Source organism: Pelmatolapia mariae, linkage group LG14 (assembly GCF_036321145.2).
Source record: "Pelmatolapia mariae isolate MD_Pm_ZW linkage group LG14, Pm_UMD_F_2, whole genome shotgun sequence".
NCBI classification, from domain to species: domain Eukaryota; kingdom Metazoa; phylum Chordata; class Actinopteri; order Cichliformes; family Cichlidae; genus Pelmatolapia; species Pelmatolapia mariae.
The window spans coordinates 19,926,092-19,947,605 of NC_086239.1; the positions used below are offsets into that span (position 1 = coordinate 19,926,092).

At 41.4% G+C, this 21,514-nt stretch overlaps 3 protein-coding genes across 3 annotated transcripts in view; 1 reads left to right on the forward strand and 2 right to left on the reverse strand.

Moving 5' to 3' along the window:
• foxn1 (forkhead box N1) overlaps window positions 1-3,405 on the reverse strand; it is a 27,303-nt gene extending 23,898 nt beyond the window's left edge. The window contains exon 1 of the mRNA XM_063494017.1: window positions 3,320-3,405. The gene's annotated coding sequence lies outside the window, so the exon portion shown is untranslated. The remainder of the gene's footprint in view (window positions 1-3,319) is intronic.
• slc46a1 (solute carrier family 46 member 1) lies at window positions 3,342-9,068 on the forward strand. Its single transcript, XM_063494018.1, has 6 exons — window positions 3,342-3,880; window positions 5,374-5,765; window positions 5,863-6,341; window positions 7,238-7,321; window positions 7,555-7,711; window positions 7,810-9,068. The coding sequence occupies exons 1-6, from the start codon at window positions 3,569-3,571 to the stop codon at window positions 7,862-7,864; spliced, it is 1,479 nt and encodes a 492-aa protein (XP_063350088.1). The 5' UTR covers window positions 3,342-3,568; the 3' UTR covers window positions 7,865-9,068.
• Window positions 9,069-9,703: 635 nt separating this feature from the next.
• sarm1 (sterile alpha and TIR motif containing 1) lies at window positions 9,704-19,814 on the reverse strand. The gene is made up of 9 exons (XM_063494111.1): window positions 19,669-19,814; window positions 18,664-19,248; window positions 14,901-15,519; window positions 13,310-13,522; window positions 12,640-12,731; window positions 12,234-12,560; window positions 11,944-12,133; window positions 10,712-10,833; window positions 9,704-10,450 (listed from the first exon to the last, which is right to left on the reverse strand). Exons 2-9 carry the CDS (start codon window positions 19,125-19,127, stop codon window positions 10,342-10,344), a joined length of 2,136 nt encoding a protein of 711 aa, XP_063350181.1. The 5' UTR covers window positions 19,128-19,248; window positions 19,669-19,814; the 3' UTR covers window positions 9,704-10,341.
• Window positions 19,815-21,514: the final 1,700 nt, after the last annotated feature.

The following is a 21,514-nucleotide window of genomic DNA, read 5'->3' on the forward strand; positions in this document are numbered from 1 at the left end:
ATTCCAGTGTAAAACCTTTCATGAAATTAAAATGTTGACAATCCAGAGCATTCTCCAGTGTGTGTGTGTGTGTGTGTGTGTGTGTGTGTGCGTGTGTGTGTGTGTGTGCACATAAAGTGCAATCAAATCAGTTCTGCAGAAAAGAGAGATCAGTGTTATTGCCTGAGGCAAACACGAGTTGTGTAAAAGGTAAAAGCCCCTGATATCTGCAAAGATAAAGGTATTTTCAAAGTTTTAAAAAAAGGATATCAGTGAGTAAACTTTTGCTTTAAAGATAATATCTTAGGTTGTCATGACATTTCGGTTTTACTGGCATTGTGCTGATGGGTGGTGAGATTCCTATAAGGGCATTGCTCAGGAATAGCCTACAGAGAGTTTGTGCATATGTCAGAAAATCAGAAAGCCTGATACAAACACAAACTCAAAAAATAAATAAATTTCAGATTAATGAGAAATATATTTTAGATAAATGATAAAAACACAATTACGTACACTCACTGTCGACTTCAGTGGACACACCTTGCAAGTACTGAGTTGGGCCCCTTTCATAGTCAGAGCTGCTTTAATTCTTTGTGGCATAAATTCAACTAGATGCTGGAAACATTCCTCGGATATTTTGGTCCATATTGACTTGACTGTACCACACAGTTGCTGCAGATTTGTCAGCTGCACATCCTTGATGTGAATCTCTGCTACCCGTTCATCCCAAAGGTGTTCTATTGGATTGAGATCTGATGACTGTGGAGGCCATGTGAGTACATAAAACATCCTCCTGGAAGCAGCAATCAGAACATGGTACACTGTGGTCATAAAGGGATGGACATGGTCAAAAACGATACTCAGGTAGGTAGCTCACTGGACATTTTCTCTTTTTCAGACTGTTCTCTGTAAACCTTAAAGAAGGTTGTGTGGCAAAATAACTGAAATACTCAAACCAGCCCATCTGGCACCAACAACCGCGCCACGTTCAAACTCACTTAAATTATCTTTTTTCCTCATTCTGATCCTCAGAATCAACTTCAGCAGGTCGTCTTGACCATGTCTACCTGCATAAATGCATTGAGTTGCTGCTATATGACTGTCTGGTTAGATATTTGCGTTATCCAGTGGTTGGTAATAAAGTACCTGGTGCGTGTTTCTGTATTGAATACACTGTAAATAACAGCTCTTGCTGTCTTTCTTGTAGTGCCATTGCTACAGGCTGCCAACCTTAATAACCGCCCACTGAACCTTGTCAGTTTTTTAATTAAACAATTGAATTACAGAGAAAACGACAGCAAGGGCGGCACCTTTTTGTTTTTTCCACACCCAATTGCACCCACACATTAGTGTGTGGGTGAAATAAAAGCCAGCAAACATTTTACAGGTGTTTTTATTGGCATGTGGTCAAAACTTTAAATAACCTACTGTCACTGTATGTAATAAAAAAAGAAATTACATTAAAATTAATCAGAAAAACATGTTGTTCCAGCCCTCAAGCTTTTCTTACTGTGACTTTTAAATTATTGTCAGATAGATGTTGATAGGAACCTGAGGGCTAATATAAAAATCCATATTATCGTTTGCGTATTACTAAGCGCTATATACATTTTACCATCAATTAAAACTAACAATGGCAAAAATAATAGTGACAGCAATGTATTTTGGTAGATGTGTAATTATTTTAAGTATCTTAAATGTCCTCCGTGCAGCATAAAGAAACTGAAATTTGCTTGTGAAGAAGAAAGATCTGCATGCTGCTGTTGATCACTACCTGAAGGAGTGGAGCTTAAAAAAGGAAAGCACCCATCTGAATGAAATAAAAGCTGCCAAGAATCACAGAGTACTGATGTGTGCTTTCATTTTCAGCATTTCTCTGTCACCATTTCTGCCAATTGACCTGAACCACCGCTTGTGAGTCAGCAAACAGAAGTGAAATTAGATTTCATTTGGTCTCAAAATAACTCAGAACCATTTTAGCAGACTAATCGTGCAATTATTTAAAATAACTTAGATCTTATATTTATTAATGCTGAGTTACTCAGGGGTGAGGAAATATTTTATTATCAGTGTTCTATTTTATCGCTGCTTGAGGGTAGATTTTTAAGAGAAGTGCCAAACTTTTACAGCCAGTCTCTTTTAATGTTCCCTTCATGTCTGTCCTTGACTCCTCTGTTTTATTCTCTTCTTAGCGGATTATCTCATCAGGCCAGCACATACAGATCTTCTCTGTGCCTTTTATACTGACTTTGAGCAGAATAAAAAGAAGAAAAAATCATGTGTGCCTACATGACTCGAATCATGTTAAAATCAGGCAGGATTTTTCATGATTAAATCTGATAAACTGATAGTGCAGTATTTTTGCAAGGCTGGAAATAAGTGCTCTAAAGTTGGCTTCTCGTTTGAGTCTTAATTTTAGACCTCTTTTAAAAACTACAATTACAGAATCAAATTATGCAGAAAGTAGGCAAGTAAGCATCAATACTTTTTCTGAGTCTGAGAAGGTACTTCCTGCAATGATGTTAACAAGCAAGCACACTAAGGTTAACCAACTAGGTGTAACTTATCTATACTGCATGAATCCAGCCACATTTAGTCTGATTTACCAGCCAGATCAGCCCCAGGGGTTTAGATGAATGAATTACTCATAATTATATTAATAACACTTATCAAATTACCAAAATAAGCATGTTCTTACCATATTATTGTATTCATGCACTGTCTTGCCCTGTTGTTCCCTAAAGATTCCTGATATTTGGATTCTCTGTGTCTGTCCTGCAATTGTTCTGGACTTCTTTATATTACTATCAGCATTAAAGCTTTTTGTGTCTCCCAAGTCCTGCATCCGGGTCCATGGTCTGCCTTCCACACAGTTCATGGAATAAAAATTCTTCCAAAATAGGTCATTTCTTTATTTTATATATAACCCCTTCATAATGCCTGTTTACTGTAGGCTATTTATCAATTCAGGCAAATATACTTACACATAATATAAATATAGTTTTTTGCAAAACACAGCTGCTAGCAAGGTGTAAGTATTGAAGTGGCCAGTGAGTGTATGTAAATATCTAGATATATAGTTATACATACACACAAATAATAATAAGAAAAAGAAATGTTTCGTTAATATTTTCCTTATGTTTTGTTTACTTGTTTGTATCATTTCAAAATTTTATTTTTTTACATAAACTCTTATATCATCATCATTGTCATGAAAAAATGAAAGAAAAGCTGTAAGGGTACAATCTAAATATGAGAGCTGTGTTTGTTATGGGGGGGGGGGGTAAATTAATTATTTAAAGACATAGTTCGTTAATTCATTTTGGCACTCGTGACCCACCGTAGTTATCATTTCTGAATGTAGTTCACCTCTTCGTCCAGCAGAGGCCGCAAAGCCCGCGCTTTTATGGTTCATGTTATTGTTTCGTTGATTTTGGCTGAGCTAGCATAAAAGATACCTTCACTCTCATTAGCGTAACCGTTGTTAGCCAGCCGCACACGTTAACGCTCCCGTTTTCACTGTATACTCCGTTAACAGGCAGCTTAAACTAGTCAACACACTTAATGTTTACAGTTGAGTGGATTCAACATGGACGAGCGGGACACTGCGGCGATCCTACACGGAGATGTCCTCAGTGACACATTAGCGGACGAACCACAGCTCGACGTAAACAAAGAGGAGCCTGGTGTACCGACCACCGACGTCGTACGACCGCCTGTTACATGCTCGCTGCCGGTGTCCGTTGAGCCGGTGTTGTTCCTGTCCATGTTCTCCCTGACCCTGCAGGCACCTCTGTCGACCCAGTACCTGTGGGACCGCATAAGCGAAGACCTCGGCTACAACGGCTCCAAGAGGTCGGAGTGCGGCAACAGCTCAGCGCCCCCCGACCCGCTTCAGAAGGTAGTCCGCTCACCTTGAAATGTACTGCTGCTGCTGTCCGCGTCTTTTCTGGGTGGGAAAAAGATTAGAATTACCCTTTAATTTAAAAACCATGTATGCTGTTACAAATAAAGGCTTTACAAAGTGAGTCTAATACATTGTGAAGTATTTTCATAACAGGAAAAGCACAAAAACATCCTTCATTAATATTACGTTACATGTTTATAACCTTAAAAATGCAATTTATTTTAACCCTTTTCTTCAGACTCTATAATGGCGGAAAATTTAAAGGGGTTGTAGACACTATAACACTGTTGATTGATTTTATTAATGAAGCCATGCATAAAACAATATGCCCACCCCCAATAGGTTTAGACTAGTCCCAAGTAGCACCACAGCTTACAAGCACTAAAGAAGTAACCTGACAAAGCCCACGGAGAAATGTGTGATTTAGTCCACAGAAGGACTGTGGTACCCTGTTTACCCTCATCTTTTTGCTACTTGGAATATTTATGCAGGCTTTAAAAAGAAAAAAACCATTTATACTTAATATCGTGTATATAAAAAAGCTGAAAAACTTCTCACTTCATTTATTATATTTATTTATTTTCGCTGCACACCATGAGTCAGGGAAACACGACATTTCAATCCTGTGTATACCTGGGACATATTGCAGAATGGACAATAAATCTGACTTTGCCTCTCACATATCTCATATCATGACTCACTAATCCAATAATCTGTTGAACAGCCAGCAAACTTGCAGGATTATTTATTATTCATCACAAGCGAGACACAAAGTAATGCTAACATGCTAGATTTACAGTTAAACTAACTGGTTCAGTAGGAGAGGCCATCCCACGTTGTTGATTTCTTCAGGTTACATAGTTACCCTTAACAAACAACAAAATGAAAACAGTTATTGAAGGAACTGCATGCAAAGCAATCCTAAAAATAAGCCATTCCTGTATCATATTTTTTTACCTGTTCTAACAAGCAATGCACACTCATATAGTTACAAGCATCACCAAAAGGCCCATTTTGTACCACGCAAGATATGCAAGACCTGTCAAGTGCTTACACTTTGGGGAAAACAAAAGCAATACACAAACAAATACACAGATAAAGACATGCAGATGTGTTTTAAAGGCTTTTTTTATAAGTAAATTGATCATCAGGACGTAAATGCCTGCATGTGTAGTCATTTAAAGAAAAAAGGAGTTTTAAGCTTTGAACCTGCAAGCAGTTCAAAAATGAGGAACAGCAGTCACATGCTGAAAATGGGAAAAAGGAATACAATCTACATGCTCTGCTCAAAAAGGTGAAGCAAAACTAGTGTTTGGGCAGATTCAACGCAACGATGTATGGGTCTAATTACGCTGGTGCACAGACAGAGTTACACCTGGGATGCAGCTAAGAAACAAAAAGTAGAATCACAGCATCTATTAAAAAAAATCTTTTCCACCTCTTCACTGATCACTGAGATTGATTGTTGTTAAATGTGTCTTTTTCAGGAGGTGGAAACCTTGACAGCACACTGGAACCTGTACATCAGTCTGGGGGGCTTTTCTGTCGGGCTCTTGGTTGTGCCTCTCCTGGGCTCGTGGAGTGACCTCGCTGGTCGCAGACGAGTCCTCATCCTCCCTAACCTTGGCCTGGCCCTGCAGGTGATCGTGTACCTTGTGGTGATGTATCTCAAGCTGCCCGTGGTCTATTTTCTAGTGGGACGGCTGCTTAGCGGCCTGTCGGGTGATTTTAATGCCGTCCTGGCAGGCTGCTTTGCCTATGTGGCAGACATCAGTGACAGGCGCTCTCGCACCTTCAGGGTGGCAATCCTAGAGGCGTGTCTGGGCCTGTCAGGAATGCTAGCCAGCATCATTGGAGGACAGTGGCGGCGGGCTCAAGGGTAAGGAATGTGTGTTAAACAGTTCGTTCACACTGCTCTAATATATATCTAAATCTTTCGTATAAGCTTTACTTCTCTATTTCTGTGCTTTGTTTAGTTACATCAACCCGTTCTGGCTCGTGCTGGCCACCAACTTGGTGTCAGCTCTGTATGCCTTCCTCTTTGTCCGTGAGTCTGTGGTGCCAGACCCGAGTGCTAAGCTCCTCACTACTCGACACCATAAAGCTGTCTGGCACCTCTACTCATCAGGAGGCAGCAGCAGTGAGGCTGGAGGACGATTTCACAGATGCAAGCTGTGGCTTTACACGCTGTGCTTCTTTCTGGTGGTGACTGTTCACTTCGGCTCCAGAGAACTGTACGTGCTGTACGAGCTGAGCTCGCCTCTGTGCTGGGGGCCAGACTTTATTGGCTACGGATCAGCAGCTCAGCACCTGGGCTACCTGAGCAGTCTGGTGGGGCTAAAGCTCATGCAGCACTGCATGGAGGACTCCTGGGTGGCTCTTGTGGGTCTTGCCTCCAACATTGTTGGTCTGGTGGTCTTTTCTGTGGCTAACAGCACTCAGCTCATGTTTACAGGTGAGAGGTGTTGGAGCACATTCATAACCTCCAGATGGTTTATAAACCGATTGTAAAAAGTTAATCTGAATGTACTATGTGAGGAAGAATGTGAGGTAGGATAAATTAAGTGAAGATGACTTTTACTTTTGTAGTACTTCAGCCATGATTAGGTGTTTTCTCTCTTTTATTATGTGTAATGGAATGTGGCATCTGCCCAAGAAAAAGTCTTGTCCGTGTTAAGACTTACAATATATATTGGTGTCAATTTAATTTGGAGTTAAATGTCACTGCAGCATGGTGGCACAGTGGTTAGCACTGTTGCCTCACAGCAAGAAGTTCGACTTGGCTACCTGGCCGGGGGCTTTCTGTGTGGAGTTTGCATGTTCTCCCCGTGTCTGTATGGGTTCTCTCCGGTACTCTGGCTTCCTCCCACAGTCCAAAGACATGCAGTTGGGTTAATTGGTGAATCTAAATTGCTCATAGTTGTGAATGGCTGTCTATCTCCCTATCTTAGGCTGGGAACCTGTCCAGGGTGCACCCTGCATGTCGCCCTATGGTAGTTGGGATAGGCTCTAGCCTCCCTTTAGACCTTTTCAAGGATAAGTGAATGGATGAATGTTTGCTTGTTATCTTCCTGTATTTGTGCTTTCCAAATCCTTTTACCCTATGTTATTGTTATTTTTAAAGCAAATTTTAAACATAATGACATATCAGTGAACAAAAGGCCACTGATAGTAGCCTTGTACTCAGGGTTGTCAGCCCTGAGTACAAGGCTACAATAAACTGTCTCTGATTGTAACCTCTGGAAATAAATAACACAGTTTATTCACCCGCTCTGGATTATTTCATGGATATTGAACAATTACACGCGTATGAACGTAAAAATCTGTTTTTGTTTTGTTTTTTGTCCCCAGGTTATGGTCTGTGTTTGCTCTTCATGACATCAACACCTGTGCTGAGGTCCAAGCTGTCCAAGTTGGTGGACCCATCAGAGCAAGGTCAGCCCCTGATCGTGTACAAGTGTTACACATTTAAAACCAAAGTTGTGAGGATTGTGTTTGAGAGAGAGCGAGCTCAGTGTGTCAGCTGTGCAGTGGTGGAATGAGCCAGTGAACTAATTAGATCAGCAGCACAGTTGAAGCACATGTTCCCTTGTCACGCGGGACAGCTTGTGCTCTGCAGGTTGTATATGTGTAATTGTGTTATTGGGTGTGTGTGTGCTTTTTCTTAGGTGCCCTGTTTGCATCTGTTGCCTGTGTGGAGAGCTTGTGTTATCTGGTGGGCAGCGGCGTTTTCAACTCCCTCTACCCAGCAACCCTGCACTTCATGAAGGGATTCCCTTTCCTCTTTGCTGCCATCATCCTCTTCATCCCAGCTGGAATAATAGGGTGAGTCTGTTCATGCCTGTGTGACTGGCTTTAGTCTTATGGGCTGTACACAACCAGAAAAATGTCATTACTGACAATCTCCATGTCTGTATTTCTAGGACTCTGCAGTGTTTGGAACAAAGGAGAGACCAGAGAGAAGCCACAGTGTCCTGACCTGCAGAGAGGTGGAGGGCAGGATCACAAAAGAGAGTGCAGGTTCATCCTGGTGTTAGTCTGAAAGGTGAGCAGAGACATCCGTCGTGTCTGCAGTTTTATTCACTCACCCAGGGATGGGATTTTTCCATCTTGTTACACCAGAAAGAATAACTAAGCGATGAAGAAACTACATCCTGACTGACAGTTCTGCCAAACCCAAAAATGTGTCTTTATAATTAAAATTTGATGTAATTTTTTAATATCATGAGCTATTTTAGAGCATCAGAGATCATGACACTGCCGTGTCATCACAGATTCTATGTAACTCGTCAACAAAAACAAAGAAGTTATTTTGTAAATTGCTGCTATCTGATTTTGTCCAAGTGCTCACTAACACAAATATCTGATCAGTTGATCACATGGCAGCACCTCGGTACATTTAGGCATGTAGACATGGTCAAGGCAACCTGCTGAAGTTCAAACCAAGCATCAGAATGTAACAACTTGTTACAACCGAGGTATGCAGAAGAGCATACATTCAATGCATAATAAGTGGAACCTTGAAGCGGATGTGCTACAGCAGCAGAAGACCACACCAGGTGCCACTCCTGTTAGCTAAAAACAGCGAATGTATGTAATTGTTGTATATCTCCAAGTGTCACTGATTTAAGCCATATGTAGAATCAATCAGGAATGATGTTTTTCATTGTGTGAAGGTTAATCATTTTTATCTAAATGACTGCTTCTGCATTACACGCTGATCTGTGAAGTAATGCAGAACCCATGCACACAGTGTCACGTCCTAGTTGCACAATGAAGGAACAGGAGCTGCTGAATCAGCTTTAAATGCACAAAGGGAAGTTACTTGGCTGAGTGAAGTTTCCACTGACCTACCATTAACTGATCAGCGAGATTCGTTTGATCATGTGACCAAAGCCATCCTTAGAAAACATACAGTGTGCTACAACTGTCTGAGAGACCTGTCTGTTCTTCTATAATTTCCAATATTTAGCAATCTGAATAAATTTTAGAGTACATTTTTTTAAGTGATGAAATAAGTGATGTTTGTGTTTTCACTTTTAACATTTTATGTTTTTTCTATAACTGCGTTTTTTAAAAAGTGATTAAATTATGGTTTTGCACTTCCACTTCTGTTAACAGAGTGATCTGTTATAATATAAAGTGTGATAATTTAATGATTTCAAACCCAAAAATCTTGTTAATCGAGTTACACAATTTTATTTAATAAACTTGATTAACACATCTGGATGACTGCTTTTGTTGATTTTTACAGATGTACATTTATGCTTCATGAATACAGGGCAGGTGTGTCATATTGCTGTATTTAATTATTTATTTATTTTCTGAACAAGGATACACTTTGGGGTAGTACAGTGGTGTGGTGGTTAGCACTGTTGCCTCACAGCAAGATTGTCCTGGGTTTGAATCCACCGGCTGTTTGGGGCCTCTCTGTTCTCCAATGTCTGCGGGGATTCCCTCCGGATACTACAGCTTCCTCCCACAGTCCAAAGGCACGCATGGGGTTAGGTTAATGGGTCATTCTAAACTGGCTGTAGGTGTGAATGGTCATCTGTCTCTGTGTGTCAGACCTGCGATAGCCTGGCCACCTGTCCAGGGTGTACCTCTCACCCTGTGACAGCTGGGTGAGACAGCCCACCCACTCCCAAAACCCTGACTGGATAAGCAGAAGATGGATGGATGATACATTTTCAGTTCAAAAGCAGACATATAACTATTGGACAGACTGTGGTGAAGTAAGTCTTATGTCAGCGGTAATAATGGATTACACAGTGTGGTAATTCACAATTACACCGTAAAACAGAACAGATATTGAGGTCCTTTTTACCCACTTTTATTACAGAACAGTATGTTTAACGCTACATGGAGTTATTCCCTCTGCACATATTTCACTCGTTTATGGTTAAATTTGGGGCTTAGGTTAAACTCACGGTAGTCACTCATCCTAAACAAATCAGCAAGTCTGCCGAGGAAGATTTCTTCTATCACAACACAAACATGAAAACGGGAGAAATGTTGGTAAAATCAGAGACCTGCTTTGGTCCATTTGATGTACACAGGTTAAAAAAAGACGACTGCATATAGAGGAGCTTTGATGAACACTGATGTGTTAGCAGTGATAATGTTGCTGGGTGTCCATGTCAGCTGGTCTATCACAGTTATTTTCCTGAGATACAGAAGGCGCTTACTGTACCTGATTACACATATACAGCACTGACTAACATTAAAGGCTTAGAGTTTTTATATACAATCCCCTTATCAGTTCTATTTATTGTTAATAATTAAGTGTGTGCATATTAGGTATTCCGGTCAGCAAGTAATCTAAACATCCGGATTCATTTCACATGCATTAGGTCAGAGCAGGGAAAGCTGCCAGACTATTCACTGTAGGTTATGTGGAAATTTGGCATCATGGATAGTTATTATAGCTGAAATCGGACTGTGTTTATCTCAGTTTATTTCTTCTGCTCTTTGGAGCCGTCTGAGCGGTCGACTTGGTCTTGGGGTCCTTTCAGAAAGCGCAGGATCTTCTCGATCGTAGCCTCCTGATATTCGTGGGACCACCTATGTGAAGAGACGTCAGCAGGCATTAGATGATGTCGATTCAGGGAAAACAGTTCCCTCTAATTGGAATTTTTACACATCTGCACTAAAGTGAATGAAATATTAATGAGAGAAATATGAGTGCTATTGGGAGATTGTAATAAATGCAGTACAAATGGAACAAACAGCTGTGGTTTAGACCTGCTGGGAAAACAGTTTCCCCGCACATCACAACAGGACTGTGTCCACTGTCCAATCAGAGCACAGTATGCAGGGACTCACTTGATGCCGTTGAAGTTGAGAATAGCTCTCATGTCTTCTGGCAGGGACATGGGGTCAGGCCATGCAAAGTTATCTGTGACAGGAACTATGTTCTTCTTACCAGCCAGGGCCGTGACTATCTCCTGCAAGATGAAACAAATGAATTGGAGATAATCTATCTGAATTTCAAGAGTGGGACCACACCTCATACCTTTCAGTTCTGTGTCTATAACTGCCCTCCTGCACTACAATCTCTTTGTTCTTGTTTTTGAGCCATTGGTCCATTACCTCGAGCTTCAGAAATCCCAGCAAGCTTCACCTTAAGAGCCTCTGTTTATCACTGAGTTTATCACTGAGCCACGTCACTACCAGATTCTGATTCCTCTAACTCTTCGGTTAGATACAAAACTATACAGCTACTATGTACTCTGCCCAGTCACAACATGAAAACCTGATGAATATATATCATCTGATTAAAATCCAGTGTTATGCTTTTGGTGGTGGTACACATCTGGATGCTTCTTCAATAAGTAACACTCATATAAACATTGCTGCAGACCAAGCAGCCACCCCTCACCTTGACGTAACCACACTCCCCGATGGCAGCAGCTCATAAGCGTAAAGCTGCCTACCACAACACAAACACTGCTCAGGAACAGTGTGAGCAACACGGCAAAGAGCCCGACACAAGAATCATGCTTTTTCATAATAACATGCATCCTAACCATGTTATTATGAACCTCTATGTACACTTGGTTAACCTCTAACCAAGCATACATAGGATGTCCCAGAGCAAGTCCAACCCCACAAATCACAGGGAGCAGACACCACAGGACCCCTCCAAGGCTCCCATATCCTGATGAATCAGAGGTAAATACCTCTGATTCAGAGGCATAATATTAGGCACAGTGTGATTTTCGTTAATTCAGTTTTTAGTCATGACATTTTATTAAAACCAGCCATCATGAATTTAAGTGGGTGTAAATGGAACTATAAACATATTCATGAGTTTTAAGAGAGTTGTGTTCCACTGAAAATACAAAAACACTATCCAAAAATGACTCCACAGAACAAACTTTAAATGCAAACTTTAAATGCAAGCTCAAAAACACGGCTCAAAACAAGCAAATCTGATCTGATGTAATCCAATTGCATCTCGAGAAGAGGTGCAGTGATCTGACATTTTTCAGCAGAAATTAGACGTAATTAGCCCTGACATTTCAACCATCGTGTGCAGGAAATGGAAAACTGACCTTATGCACCCAGTCCTTCGTGGCTGTGTCTCCCATACACTTGTCGAGTGCACTGGCAGACAGGACCAGGATGAAGTTACGTGCTCTCTGCACACTCTGAATCAGTTTGTCCTCAAATTTACCGGCCTCCAGCTTCTCCACATCTATGAAGACGCTGTATCCTCGAACCTGCAGGTGCACCTTCAATAGGCTGGGAGCAAAACAAGATGAGCAGGATTTAATTTCAACCTTATCTGATCTCACTCTTCATCCTAAATGACCTTCTGCACAAAATCTCCTCCAGTTCTAACCTGGCCAGCTGGGAGCCCGTGGTTCGTCTGTAGCTGATGAAGACGTCAGGCCCTGAAGGCTGTGCATCTGTGTGGCTCAGTTTTAAGGGCCCGCGGCTGGCAGACAGTATCTTTGCTCTGTGGACGCCATTTTCAATGTGGCAGTCGTGCTGGAGCTGCTTATCGGTCAGGCTCTGGATGTTGTGACGGTCCACGCCTGACTGGACTAGGCCGTAGGTGTACTGACGAAAACGGGGGTCCACCTCGCTTAACCAGTCGGCCATGTTGTTGGGGTCACATGTGGAGTAATTGGCGTAAGTCTTCAGCACACGCAAGTCTCTCAAAAACCTGGATGATGAGACAAATTAGAGGGGGTTTTTTTTTCAAGACAAATAAGACGTGTGTTCAAATATTTATCACCACTTGCCTCTTGCGGGTAAGGTTGATAGTCATGCTCAAATCAGAGCTCAGATCTTCATCTGTGATGTTCAGAAGGAGGTCTCCATCCACCTGGAGTTGCTACGTTATAACATCACCAAACACATCAGGACAGTTTAGTCCGATTTTATTTATAAAGCATGTTTACAACAGCAAAGTCAGCCAGCACGCTGTACATGAAAATGAGGGTTACACAACATAATAAAAGATACACCACACACACACACCATTGCCCACACACATCAATAAATATATCTGAAGAATCACAAATATACTAGAGACAATAAAGTCCCTAAATACCTACAATTTTCACTCTAGGATAAAAGCCAAGGAATGAAAATGAGTTTTAAGCCTTACTTTAAAAATGTACAAGGTGAGGGGCAGTCTAATTGGCAGTCCAATGATATTCTAAATGTGCTTTTATGATTTGGGATTTCCAAACTTAAATCTAAATCACCTGAGAATATAAGCTTGTGGAATTCCACGTGGGAGCGGTGCAAAAGGCAAAACTGACCCTAAAACTTTTCTCTCCTTGTAGAAGAACAATCTAAACCACTCCTAAGACCCAAAACACATCCATGTCAGTCCAGCTGTTAAACTGAGCTGCGAGATGAACGGGTGGATAGATATTTCATCTTTCTGTAGGATGTGTCGTTCACCTGAAAACGGTCACAGTAAGCGCTGAAGCCGATCTGCTGCAGCCACGTCTGCACCTCACAGGTTTTCCAGTTGGGCACGCTTGACAGGATTCGTTTCGGTACTTCCTCTCCCATCATGCACAGCGCCCGCTTAGCGAGGGCACAGACTGTGGCATTGCTGGAGTACATGACGATTCTTTTGAGGCTCTGCACAGCACCAATCTCTTGAAATATCTGAAAAGGGAGGAGAAATTGGGGATCAGCCACAATATATTTAAATTTTACTTTTCAATTAAGGTGAGGTTTTTTTGAACTGTTATCCAACTCACACCTGTTGATTCATCTAAATACAAGGAGTCATGCTAAATAAAGCTCAGTTATTCAGCTTTTCTTAAGTACTGTTAAATGGTGATTTCAATCAGTAATGTTTCTTAACAACATTAAAATTGCATAAGACCCTGAAGCACACTGAATTTGTTTGCAAGTTTTGCCTCTGTAGGAGGAAGATGAGGCTACTCTTGTCCAGGCTGAACTGAAGAAGCAGCAGAGCCCTTCTTCTGGAAAACCCTGAACTGCTTTCTCTGCTTTTTCAGGCACACTTCCTGCAGATCTTTGTTCTGTTTTATGAGGTCTGTCTTCTCTCTGAAAAGTTCTTCATGCTGCACTTACACCTTCTTACACCTTTTCTCCAGTTCTTCTAAGGTTTCCTGCTTTTCTTCATGTTTTTCTTCCAGTTGTTTGTTTTACTCTTGCATGTCCTTTTTTGTTCTTCTTTTTTTAATGGATTGTTTGTAACGCCGCATGTCTCTGCTGTAGTTCTTGAAGTAAAGACTTCATGTCTTTCTGAGATTTGTCCTCCTCAAACATTACACGCAAATCCTCATTGTTTTTCTCCGATACTTGAAGCTTGCACGCGATTTGTTGGTGTACCGCTTCCTTTTGTTCCTTCTCATTCAGCAATGGTGTATTTCTTCTCAGTGCTTTGTCTATCTTTCTCTGTGGCTTGGAGCTTGGATTGCAAGCTTCCATAAAAGCTCCTTCTGTTCCTTCTCTCTTAAAAGTTGTGTGTTTCTTCTCAGAACTTCGTCGAACATCACTTGCAGGCCTTCATTTTTTCTCCATGTCTTGGAACTTGTACTGCATTTTCTCTGCTCTTCATTTTCTTTCAACATTTCTGTAATTTGTTGCATTTTTGTCATTTCTGCACTTTTCTCCTCTTTCATTTGTTTAATCCTGATCTTCAGGTCTTTTTTTTCCTTGCATAAATTTTCTAATGCTCTTCTGAGGGCTATAAATACACCCAGGTGAGCAGTGCTGGGCTCTTCCCTTTGGCTTGAGTGGTGCTGTGTCTGAGACATTTTGGGACCTCGATACAATAACTCTGTAGAGGATTTAGATGTTAGTAATATTTGTTAAGTAATTTTTTAATGAATATGTTGAATTGTTAATTTATTTTATTAATTTATAATCAGTTTTGATTCAAATATCTATAAAATCCATGCACTTCATTAATCTAAAAAATAAATACTATGTGTCAGCCACTGGAAGTATTATTTATTATTTTATACATCTGATGTCTTTCCAACTCATTAAATAAGAGAAACAGTTTTACCTTTGTGTTGCGCTGACGGGACTTGATGCTGGCCTCAACACACAGGTAAAAGGCTGCAATGCACTTTCCCTCCACTCTCGTGCCATCCAGTAATGGCAAAAGTTGCTGCAGGTCAGATGCGGTCCTTCCCTGCATGCTGTCTGCACTGTCCAGTAAACTGCGGGCAAAGTCCTCTGGATCCAGAGATGCGATGAACGGCTCCACTAGCTCCAAGGTCCCTGATTTCACCACCTCTTTCTCAATTTCTCTGTTTGCAGCTAACACAGTTACAGCCAAGCAGGCATAGAAACGAATGAGTTCATCCTCTTTGGAAAAGGCGAGTGGGAAGAGCCACTCAGCTGCCCGTTTCTCAATCATCCAGCGCTGGCAGCAGTGGCCTCCATACATCGCACAGTTAGCCAGTGCCACGGCACAGTGGCGCAGAACAGTGGGGTCCGTACCTCGGCACCAAAAGAGGAGGGTGTCCAGGGCGCCGTTGGTGATGAGGTGGATAGACGTCTCCTCTGTGTGTTTGAACATGTGCTCAAGGATGCCCGAGACACTCCGAGCCAGCTGAGCATCTTCCTGCTGACGAGTCAGGTTGAGGATGACCCCCAGACCTATGCGAGCCACATAATCCCTGTAGAAAAAATTTGGAATACGGTAACAAATGCTAAATACAGACTTCATACAGTCTGGGAGACTGAGTGACAGCACTTCAGCAGCCAAGAAATTGAAGTTTATGCCCTCCATCCCACATTCTTTATCGCTAATTAACAGAAAAATTGATCAGAGTTTATTTTAAGTAAAATAAAAGTCAACATAACACAAAAATCTAACTCTTTAGTTTCTTTCCAATTAATCATACATGCAGGTCATCCACAACCCCCTGCATGCAATGGTTAGCTTATGGGATAAAAAACAATGTCAGTAGTTAAATAACATCTGAAATTTGTCTCAAATGTGAGCATCTTCTGCTTCTCTTCGTTATACACTACCAGTCAAAAGTCTGGACACACCTTCAGATTTAATGTTTTTTCTTTATTGTCATGACTGTTTACATTGTAGATTCTTACCGAAGGCATCAAAACTATGAATGAAAACATATGTAACAGATCCTCCAAAATAGATATCCTTTGCTTTGATTACTGCTTTGCACACTCTTCTCTCTATGAGTTTCATGATGTAGTCACCTGAAATGGTTTTCACGCTGGCTTGTCAGGGTTCATTTGTGGAATTTCTTGCCTTCTTAATGAGGTTGGGACCATCAATTGTGTTGTACAGAAGTCAGGTTAGTACACAGCTAACACCCATATTTGACAACTGTTAGAATTTATATTATGGCAAGAACCAATCGGTTAACTAAAGAGAAACGACAGTCTCTCATTGTTTAAAGAACTGAATGTCAGTCAGTCTGCAAAATTGCTAAAATTTTGAATGTGTCCCAAAGTACAGTCGCAAAAACCATCAAGCACTACAATGAAACTGGCTTACATGAAGTAAAGGAAGAACAAGAGTCACCTCTGCTGCTGAGGATAAATTCATCATCATCACCAGCCTCAGAAAGTTAACAGCACCTCAGATTAGAGTCCAGATAAATGCCACACAGAGTTCCAGTAGCAGACACATCTCTACATCAGCTGTTCAGAGGAGACTGCACAAATCAGACCTTTTCGATCAAATAGCTGCTAAGAAACCACTACTAAGGAAAAGCAACAAGCAGAAGAGATTTTTTGAGCCAAGAAACACAAGGAATGGACAATAGACCAGTGGAAATCTGTGCTTTGATATGATGAGTCCAAATTTTGAGATTTTTAGTTCCACCTGCGGCACAGAAAAGGCGAACAGATGGTTTCTACATGCATGGTACAAATTATGGAGCAAGGAGGAGGAGGTGTGATGGCGTGGGGGTGCTTTGCTGGTGACACTATTGGGGATTTGAACCAGCATGGCTTCCACAGCATCCTGTAGTGACATGCCATCCAATCCGGTTTGCATTTAGTTGGACCATCATTTATTTTTCAACAGGACAATGACACCAAACACACCTCCAAGCTGTGTAAGGGCTATTTGACCAAGAAGGAGAGTGATGGAGTGCTGCGCCTGATGGCCTGGCCTCCACAGTCATCTGACCTAAACCCAATTGAGATGGTTTGGGTTGAGATGGACTAGCAAAAGGGATGAGATGGAAGGCAAAAGTGCCAAGAAATCCTCCGCATCTCTGGGAACTCCTTCAAAACTGTTGGAAAATCATTTCAGGTGACTACCTCATGAAGCTGATCAATAGAGTGCCAAGAGTGTGCAAAGCAGTAATCAAAACAAAGGGTGGCTATTTTGAAGAATCTAAACTATAAAGCATGCTTTCAGTTATTTCACACTTTTTTTGTTTACTACATAATTCCATATGTGTTCATTCATTGTTTTGATTCCTTCAGTGAGAATCTACAATGTAAATAGTCATGAAAACAAAGAAAAAACAATAAAATGAGAAGTTGTGTCCAAACCTTTGACTGGTAGTGTATGTCAGTGTGAATTCAGTTTATTATAGCTTTTGACGTCTGGTTAAGTAAAATTTGTTATTTCAAACTGCGACATTACATGTTATTTCTGTGACAGGTGTACATAAGAAACGCTGCATGGTTTTAAAAGTACTCAGCAGACAGATCTCAGTGCATGCAGGTAGAAGGGAATCACTTCCAACTTGGTTAATGCAACTAAAAGTGCGCCCCGGGGTTCAGTTGAAAGAACCCTTTCACTGTAATGATGATAACAAGGTGGATGGACTGCTCTGCACATACTCCGACCCAGCCTCTCCTTCAGCTGCAATCAGCTGCTAGTACATTACAGCACAACATGTTTGAAATCCTGACAACACCGAACTGATGATCTTCTCAAATGCAAAATCAAAACCACTGAACCATATCACTGCAGTCCTGGGCTGTGAATCAGTATCTCAGTATAAGAGCTTAAGAATTATAATAGATGACTCACTCTCTTTTACACCTCACTTTCAGCAGCTGTCTGTATTTTGAGGCAACAAAGAGACTTGTTGCTCCCCCGTCATATCAGAGTTGTTATATGCATTTGTATAATGCCTGCAAGGAAGTTCCTTCAACTAAAACTTCATGCGATTTCAGGTGAATATAAATGATCAGTTACTTCAGGCTGTAGAAACAGAGCAGAGGTGTCTGGCACAGCTTCATCTACTTCCGAGCTGCATGGAGACGCTACAGCAACACTTGTACTATAAAAATGAACTTTATCGCTTGACTGACGCGTTTCGGCTTGTAGTCTTCATCTGGATCTGGAGAGTAATCATCTGGATCGTGGATGCCAAGCAGTAAAGTTGTTCTTTATGCTACAAGTGTTGAGCTTCACCCTCTTCATGCTGCAAATATTTGACCACCCCTGTGTTCTGGCCCCAGACGATGACGTTTAAATTGATGACTTGGAAATGTACTACACTTATTTTGTGTATTTTTGCTGAGCACTCATTTCTGAAACTGTACTGCTGCCAGTCTTGGCCAGCTTGCTTGTGGAAAGGAGAGTAATAATCTCAAGAGTCACATTAACCCCATTAAATAAAGGTTCAGTAAATAAAGATCACATTTTATAATCATTTACTAAGTGATTACTAGAATACTCAGACAAATATACAGACACACAAACACAAATACTGCACTACCCGCAGCAGTGTTTAAACTTTATGTGTAAGTACAAAAACATACTGCAATGTAGCACAGTCTACTGCGGTCCTGCACCCCATCACACCGTTACACCATACCTGTTCTCTGAGATCAGTATCTGCTCCAGCAGTTTTGCAGACTCGTAAGTGATCTCCACAGCAGGCGACTGCTGGAGCTGAAGCAGCAGCTCCAGGCCTCCATGCAGCCGGATCCTGTTGCAGATCTCCTCTGCCACTTGACGACCCACGGTAGGTAAAACCCAGGCCTCCTCCACCAGCTGGAAGATCTCCGCGATAGCCCTGCGGGTCTCATCTGAATTCGAGGTCTCCCTGGATGACTTCAGCCTACTGATGGCGGAGCGCAGGGCGGGAAGTGACGTGTCCAAAACCGCCTGGACGTCGGCATTGATCCCCGGAGAGATGGCCCTAGGGTCGCATGCGGAGCCGCTCCTCCCTCTCTGCAGCCGGCTGACGTAATCCGGGACTGTGAGCCGGTCAGAGCTGAACATGATGTAGAAATGTCGGTAGAGCCTCCACAAGAAGAGCGTCAGGGAGAAAAGCATCTACCGGCACAAACAATGTGATCGATCTGGATGCGCACTGCTAGAAGCAGCACTGCTGTGTTCACTTAAGGCCTGTGATCCGTGTTCAGCCTGCTGGCCGCCCTGTAAACAAAGCCAACTCCTGCAGAAAAAGCAAGGCATCGGTTATTAATCAAAAGTGACAGCTTTCACCAAATCGCACATCACCCTCTCTCTGGGTGTCATACCCGCCAGTAAACCATTAAAGACTTCTGAGCAGATCAGCGAGTATACGCTTCACAGTTGCTGCTTTGTCTCTCTCAGTAGATGTGTTAGTGGGCACAATTTGTATAAGTGTCCTTAAAGCGCACAAGACCTCGAACCGAAACGCTGGGAAGCACGGCCTGCTCGTTTTGCTAAGAAGAATAACAATAAACTATTGTTGTCTGTCTCCTCGCTCGCATTCATTCACTGAGGCTTGGCTAACAAAGAAGACTTTTAGTTCTCATAGTTTCCCTTCCAACGCATCCAGCGCGCTGCAGCGGATTGTTTTCTCCAAAAATATCAAAAGTAACGCTCGTACCCTGCGGAAGTTCCTCGCCTGACATCCTTTGGTCAGCATCCGCAGGCTGCCTGCATCTTCAAGGCTTCGCACCGCCCACCGGCCCCGGATATGTTGTCAGTGATGTACAGTGAAAGAAGCAGCACCGCTCCTCATCATCTCTCAACTCCCTGCATCACAGGCGGTCAGAGCATGCGTATAGTGGCAAGGGCGTTTGTAAACACTGCAGGCCCTCTGTAGGTATGGAGGGCCAGGAGTGACAAAATGAATTAATTAAATACACCATTAAATAATTAAATAAATATGTCGATAATTAATTAAAATTTGAAGTAATTAATTAAAGAAATTTATTATTATGGACTTATTATTATTTAAATAATTAATAAAATGTCCATTCATTTCATTTAAAACATTAAATACATATTTTTTTATTTATTTCAAATTTTATTTAATTAATGGCACATTAATTAACAATTGCTTAATTGTATATTTGATTAATTAATATTTGACAAATTTGATTAATTATTTATTTATTTCTCATTTTAATTAATTATTGACCCATTTAATTAATTACTTAATGATGTATTTACTTAATTCATTTTGGCAGTCCTGACCCTGTGGCTGTCTTAATGAATTCGTTTTACCTGTCAGCCTCACCCATCAAACTCAGGGGGCGGGGTTAACGCTGTTCAAGTCAAAACCATTGCTTTGGCCTGGTGGCCATTCTTTTTAGTGGGCATTTCTCTACACCAACAACCAGCATGTGGAAACTAACTAAACTGTACTTTGAAATACCCTGTTTTTATCTCACCAAATGCACTTTTATTATTTTTTTTAGCCGAGAATGTAGTGGTTTAATCTTCAGATATCTGGTCGGTTTGTCAAGATAGAGCCTATTTGCAAAAGTTCTTCGATGATTTCGGAGATGTGTGCCCAGCCCAGACTCGCAGCAAAGCATGTGATAGACCTGTTCCCCTCATAAGCGCTTGAGCTGTTATACCACCGACAAAGCTCAGGTCCCGGTACACAACTGTCATAACCCCCGCTGACTGTACACCGACTTCATTTACTGAGGTTATATCTATCGGGTCTTTATTTCCTGATGTTTATATGAGTCATACTTGTTTCAGTCGCCAATTCCGAATTAAAACTAACATTAAAAACATGTTTAACATCTGAGCTTTGTGTTTTTTGTTCAATAAGCAGTGTGACCGGTGTATACACGCATAATCTTTACTAAAAGAGAAAACACTGGTGTTTCCGTCATGTAGTAACTGTTAGGTTTAACTGTACTAGGCTTGTTCGACACTGTGAAATGCATACAGACTTCACATGTTCGACACTAATATTTTTATTGTGAATATTAATCATGAGGGTAAACAGGCAGTCCAGCTGCTGCCTCGGAGCCGTGTACGCAGGAGCGAGGTCAGCTCTCTAAGTTAACCCACAGTTTCCCAGCTCGGTCACATGAAAGTGCTGGCATCAAACTAACCTAGCCTAGCGGTCATCTACTAATCTAATTCACAGGTCATATCAATATTCTTTTACAGAAAATTATCCTCATTACTGCCAACTATTCCAGAGACTCGAAAATCTACAGAATATAAAAATATACCAGTCTGACGCAACACTGTTGTAAAAGAGGTGAAGGCTTCAGTTTGTCGCAGATCAGATTCATGATGTGTGTTCTGTGGTATCTGCATTTCCATCAGCGTAAGAGACTTAGCAGCAGATTAGAATCAATTATAATAACATTTATAAGCTACATTTAATAAATCACCAAATTAATACCTGCATGACAATGCCAGGCACCATGCTCATTTACAACACATTCCTCCATCATTCCCCCGTTTAAAACACTTAAATC

Excerpts from the sequence above, each read along its gene's own strand:
- sarm1 (XM_063494111.1), bottom strand. The coding sequence starts at position 19,127 with ATGCTTTTCTCCCTGACGCTCTTCTTGTGGAGGCTCTACCGACATTTC. Across the intron at positions 15,520-18,663 it reads ATACTGATCTCAGAGAACAG|GGATTATGTGGCTCGCATAG; the intron begins GTATGGTGTAAC and ends TTTTTTCTACAG. Across the intron at positions 12,732-13,309 it reads CTTACTGTGACCGTTTTCAG|CAACTCCAGGTGGATGGAGA; the intron begins GTGAACGACACA and ends GTTATAACGTAG.
- slc46a1 (XM_063494018.1), top strand. The coding sequence starts at position 3,569 with ATGGACGAGCGGGACACTGCGGCGATCCTACACGGAGATGTCCTCAGT. Across the intron at positions 3,881-5,373 it reads CCCCCGACCCGCTTCAGAAG|GAGGTGGAAACCTTGACAGC; the intron begins GTAGTCCGCTCA and ends TGTCTTTTTCAG. Across the intron at positions 6,342-7,237 it reads CACTCAGCTCATGTTTACAG|GTTATGGTCTGTGTTTGCTC; the intron begins GTGAGAGGTGTT and ends TTTTGTCCCCAG.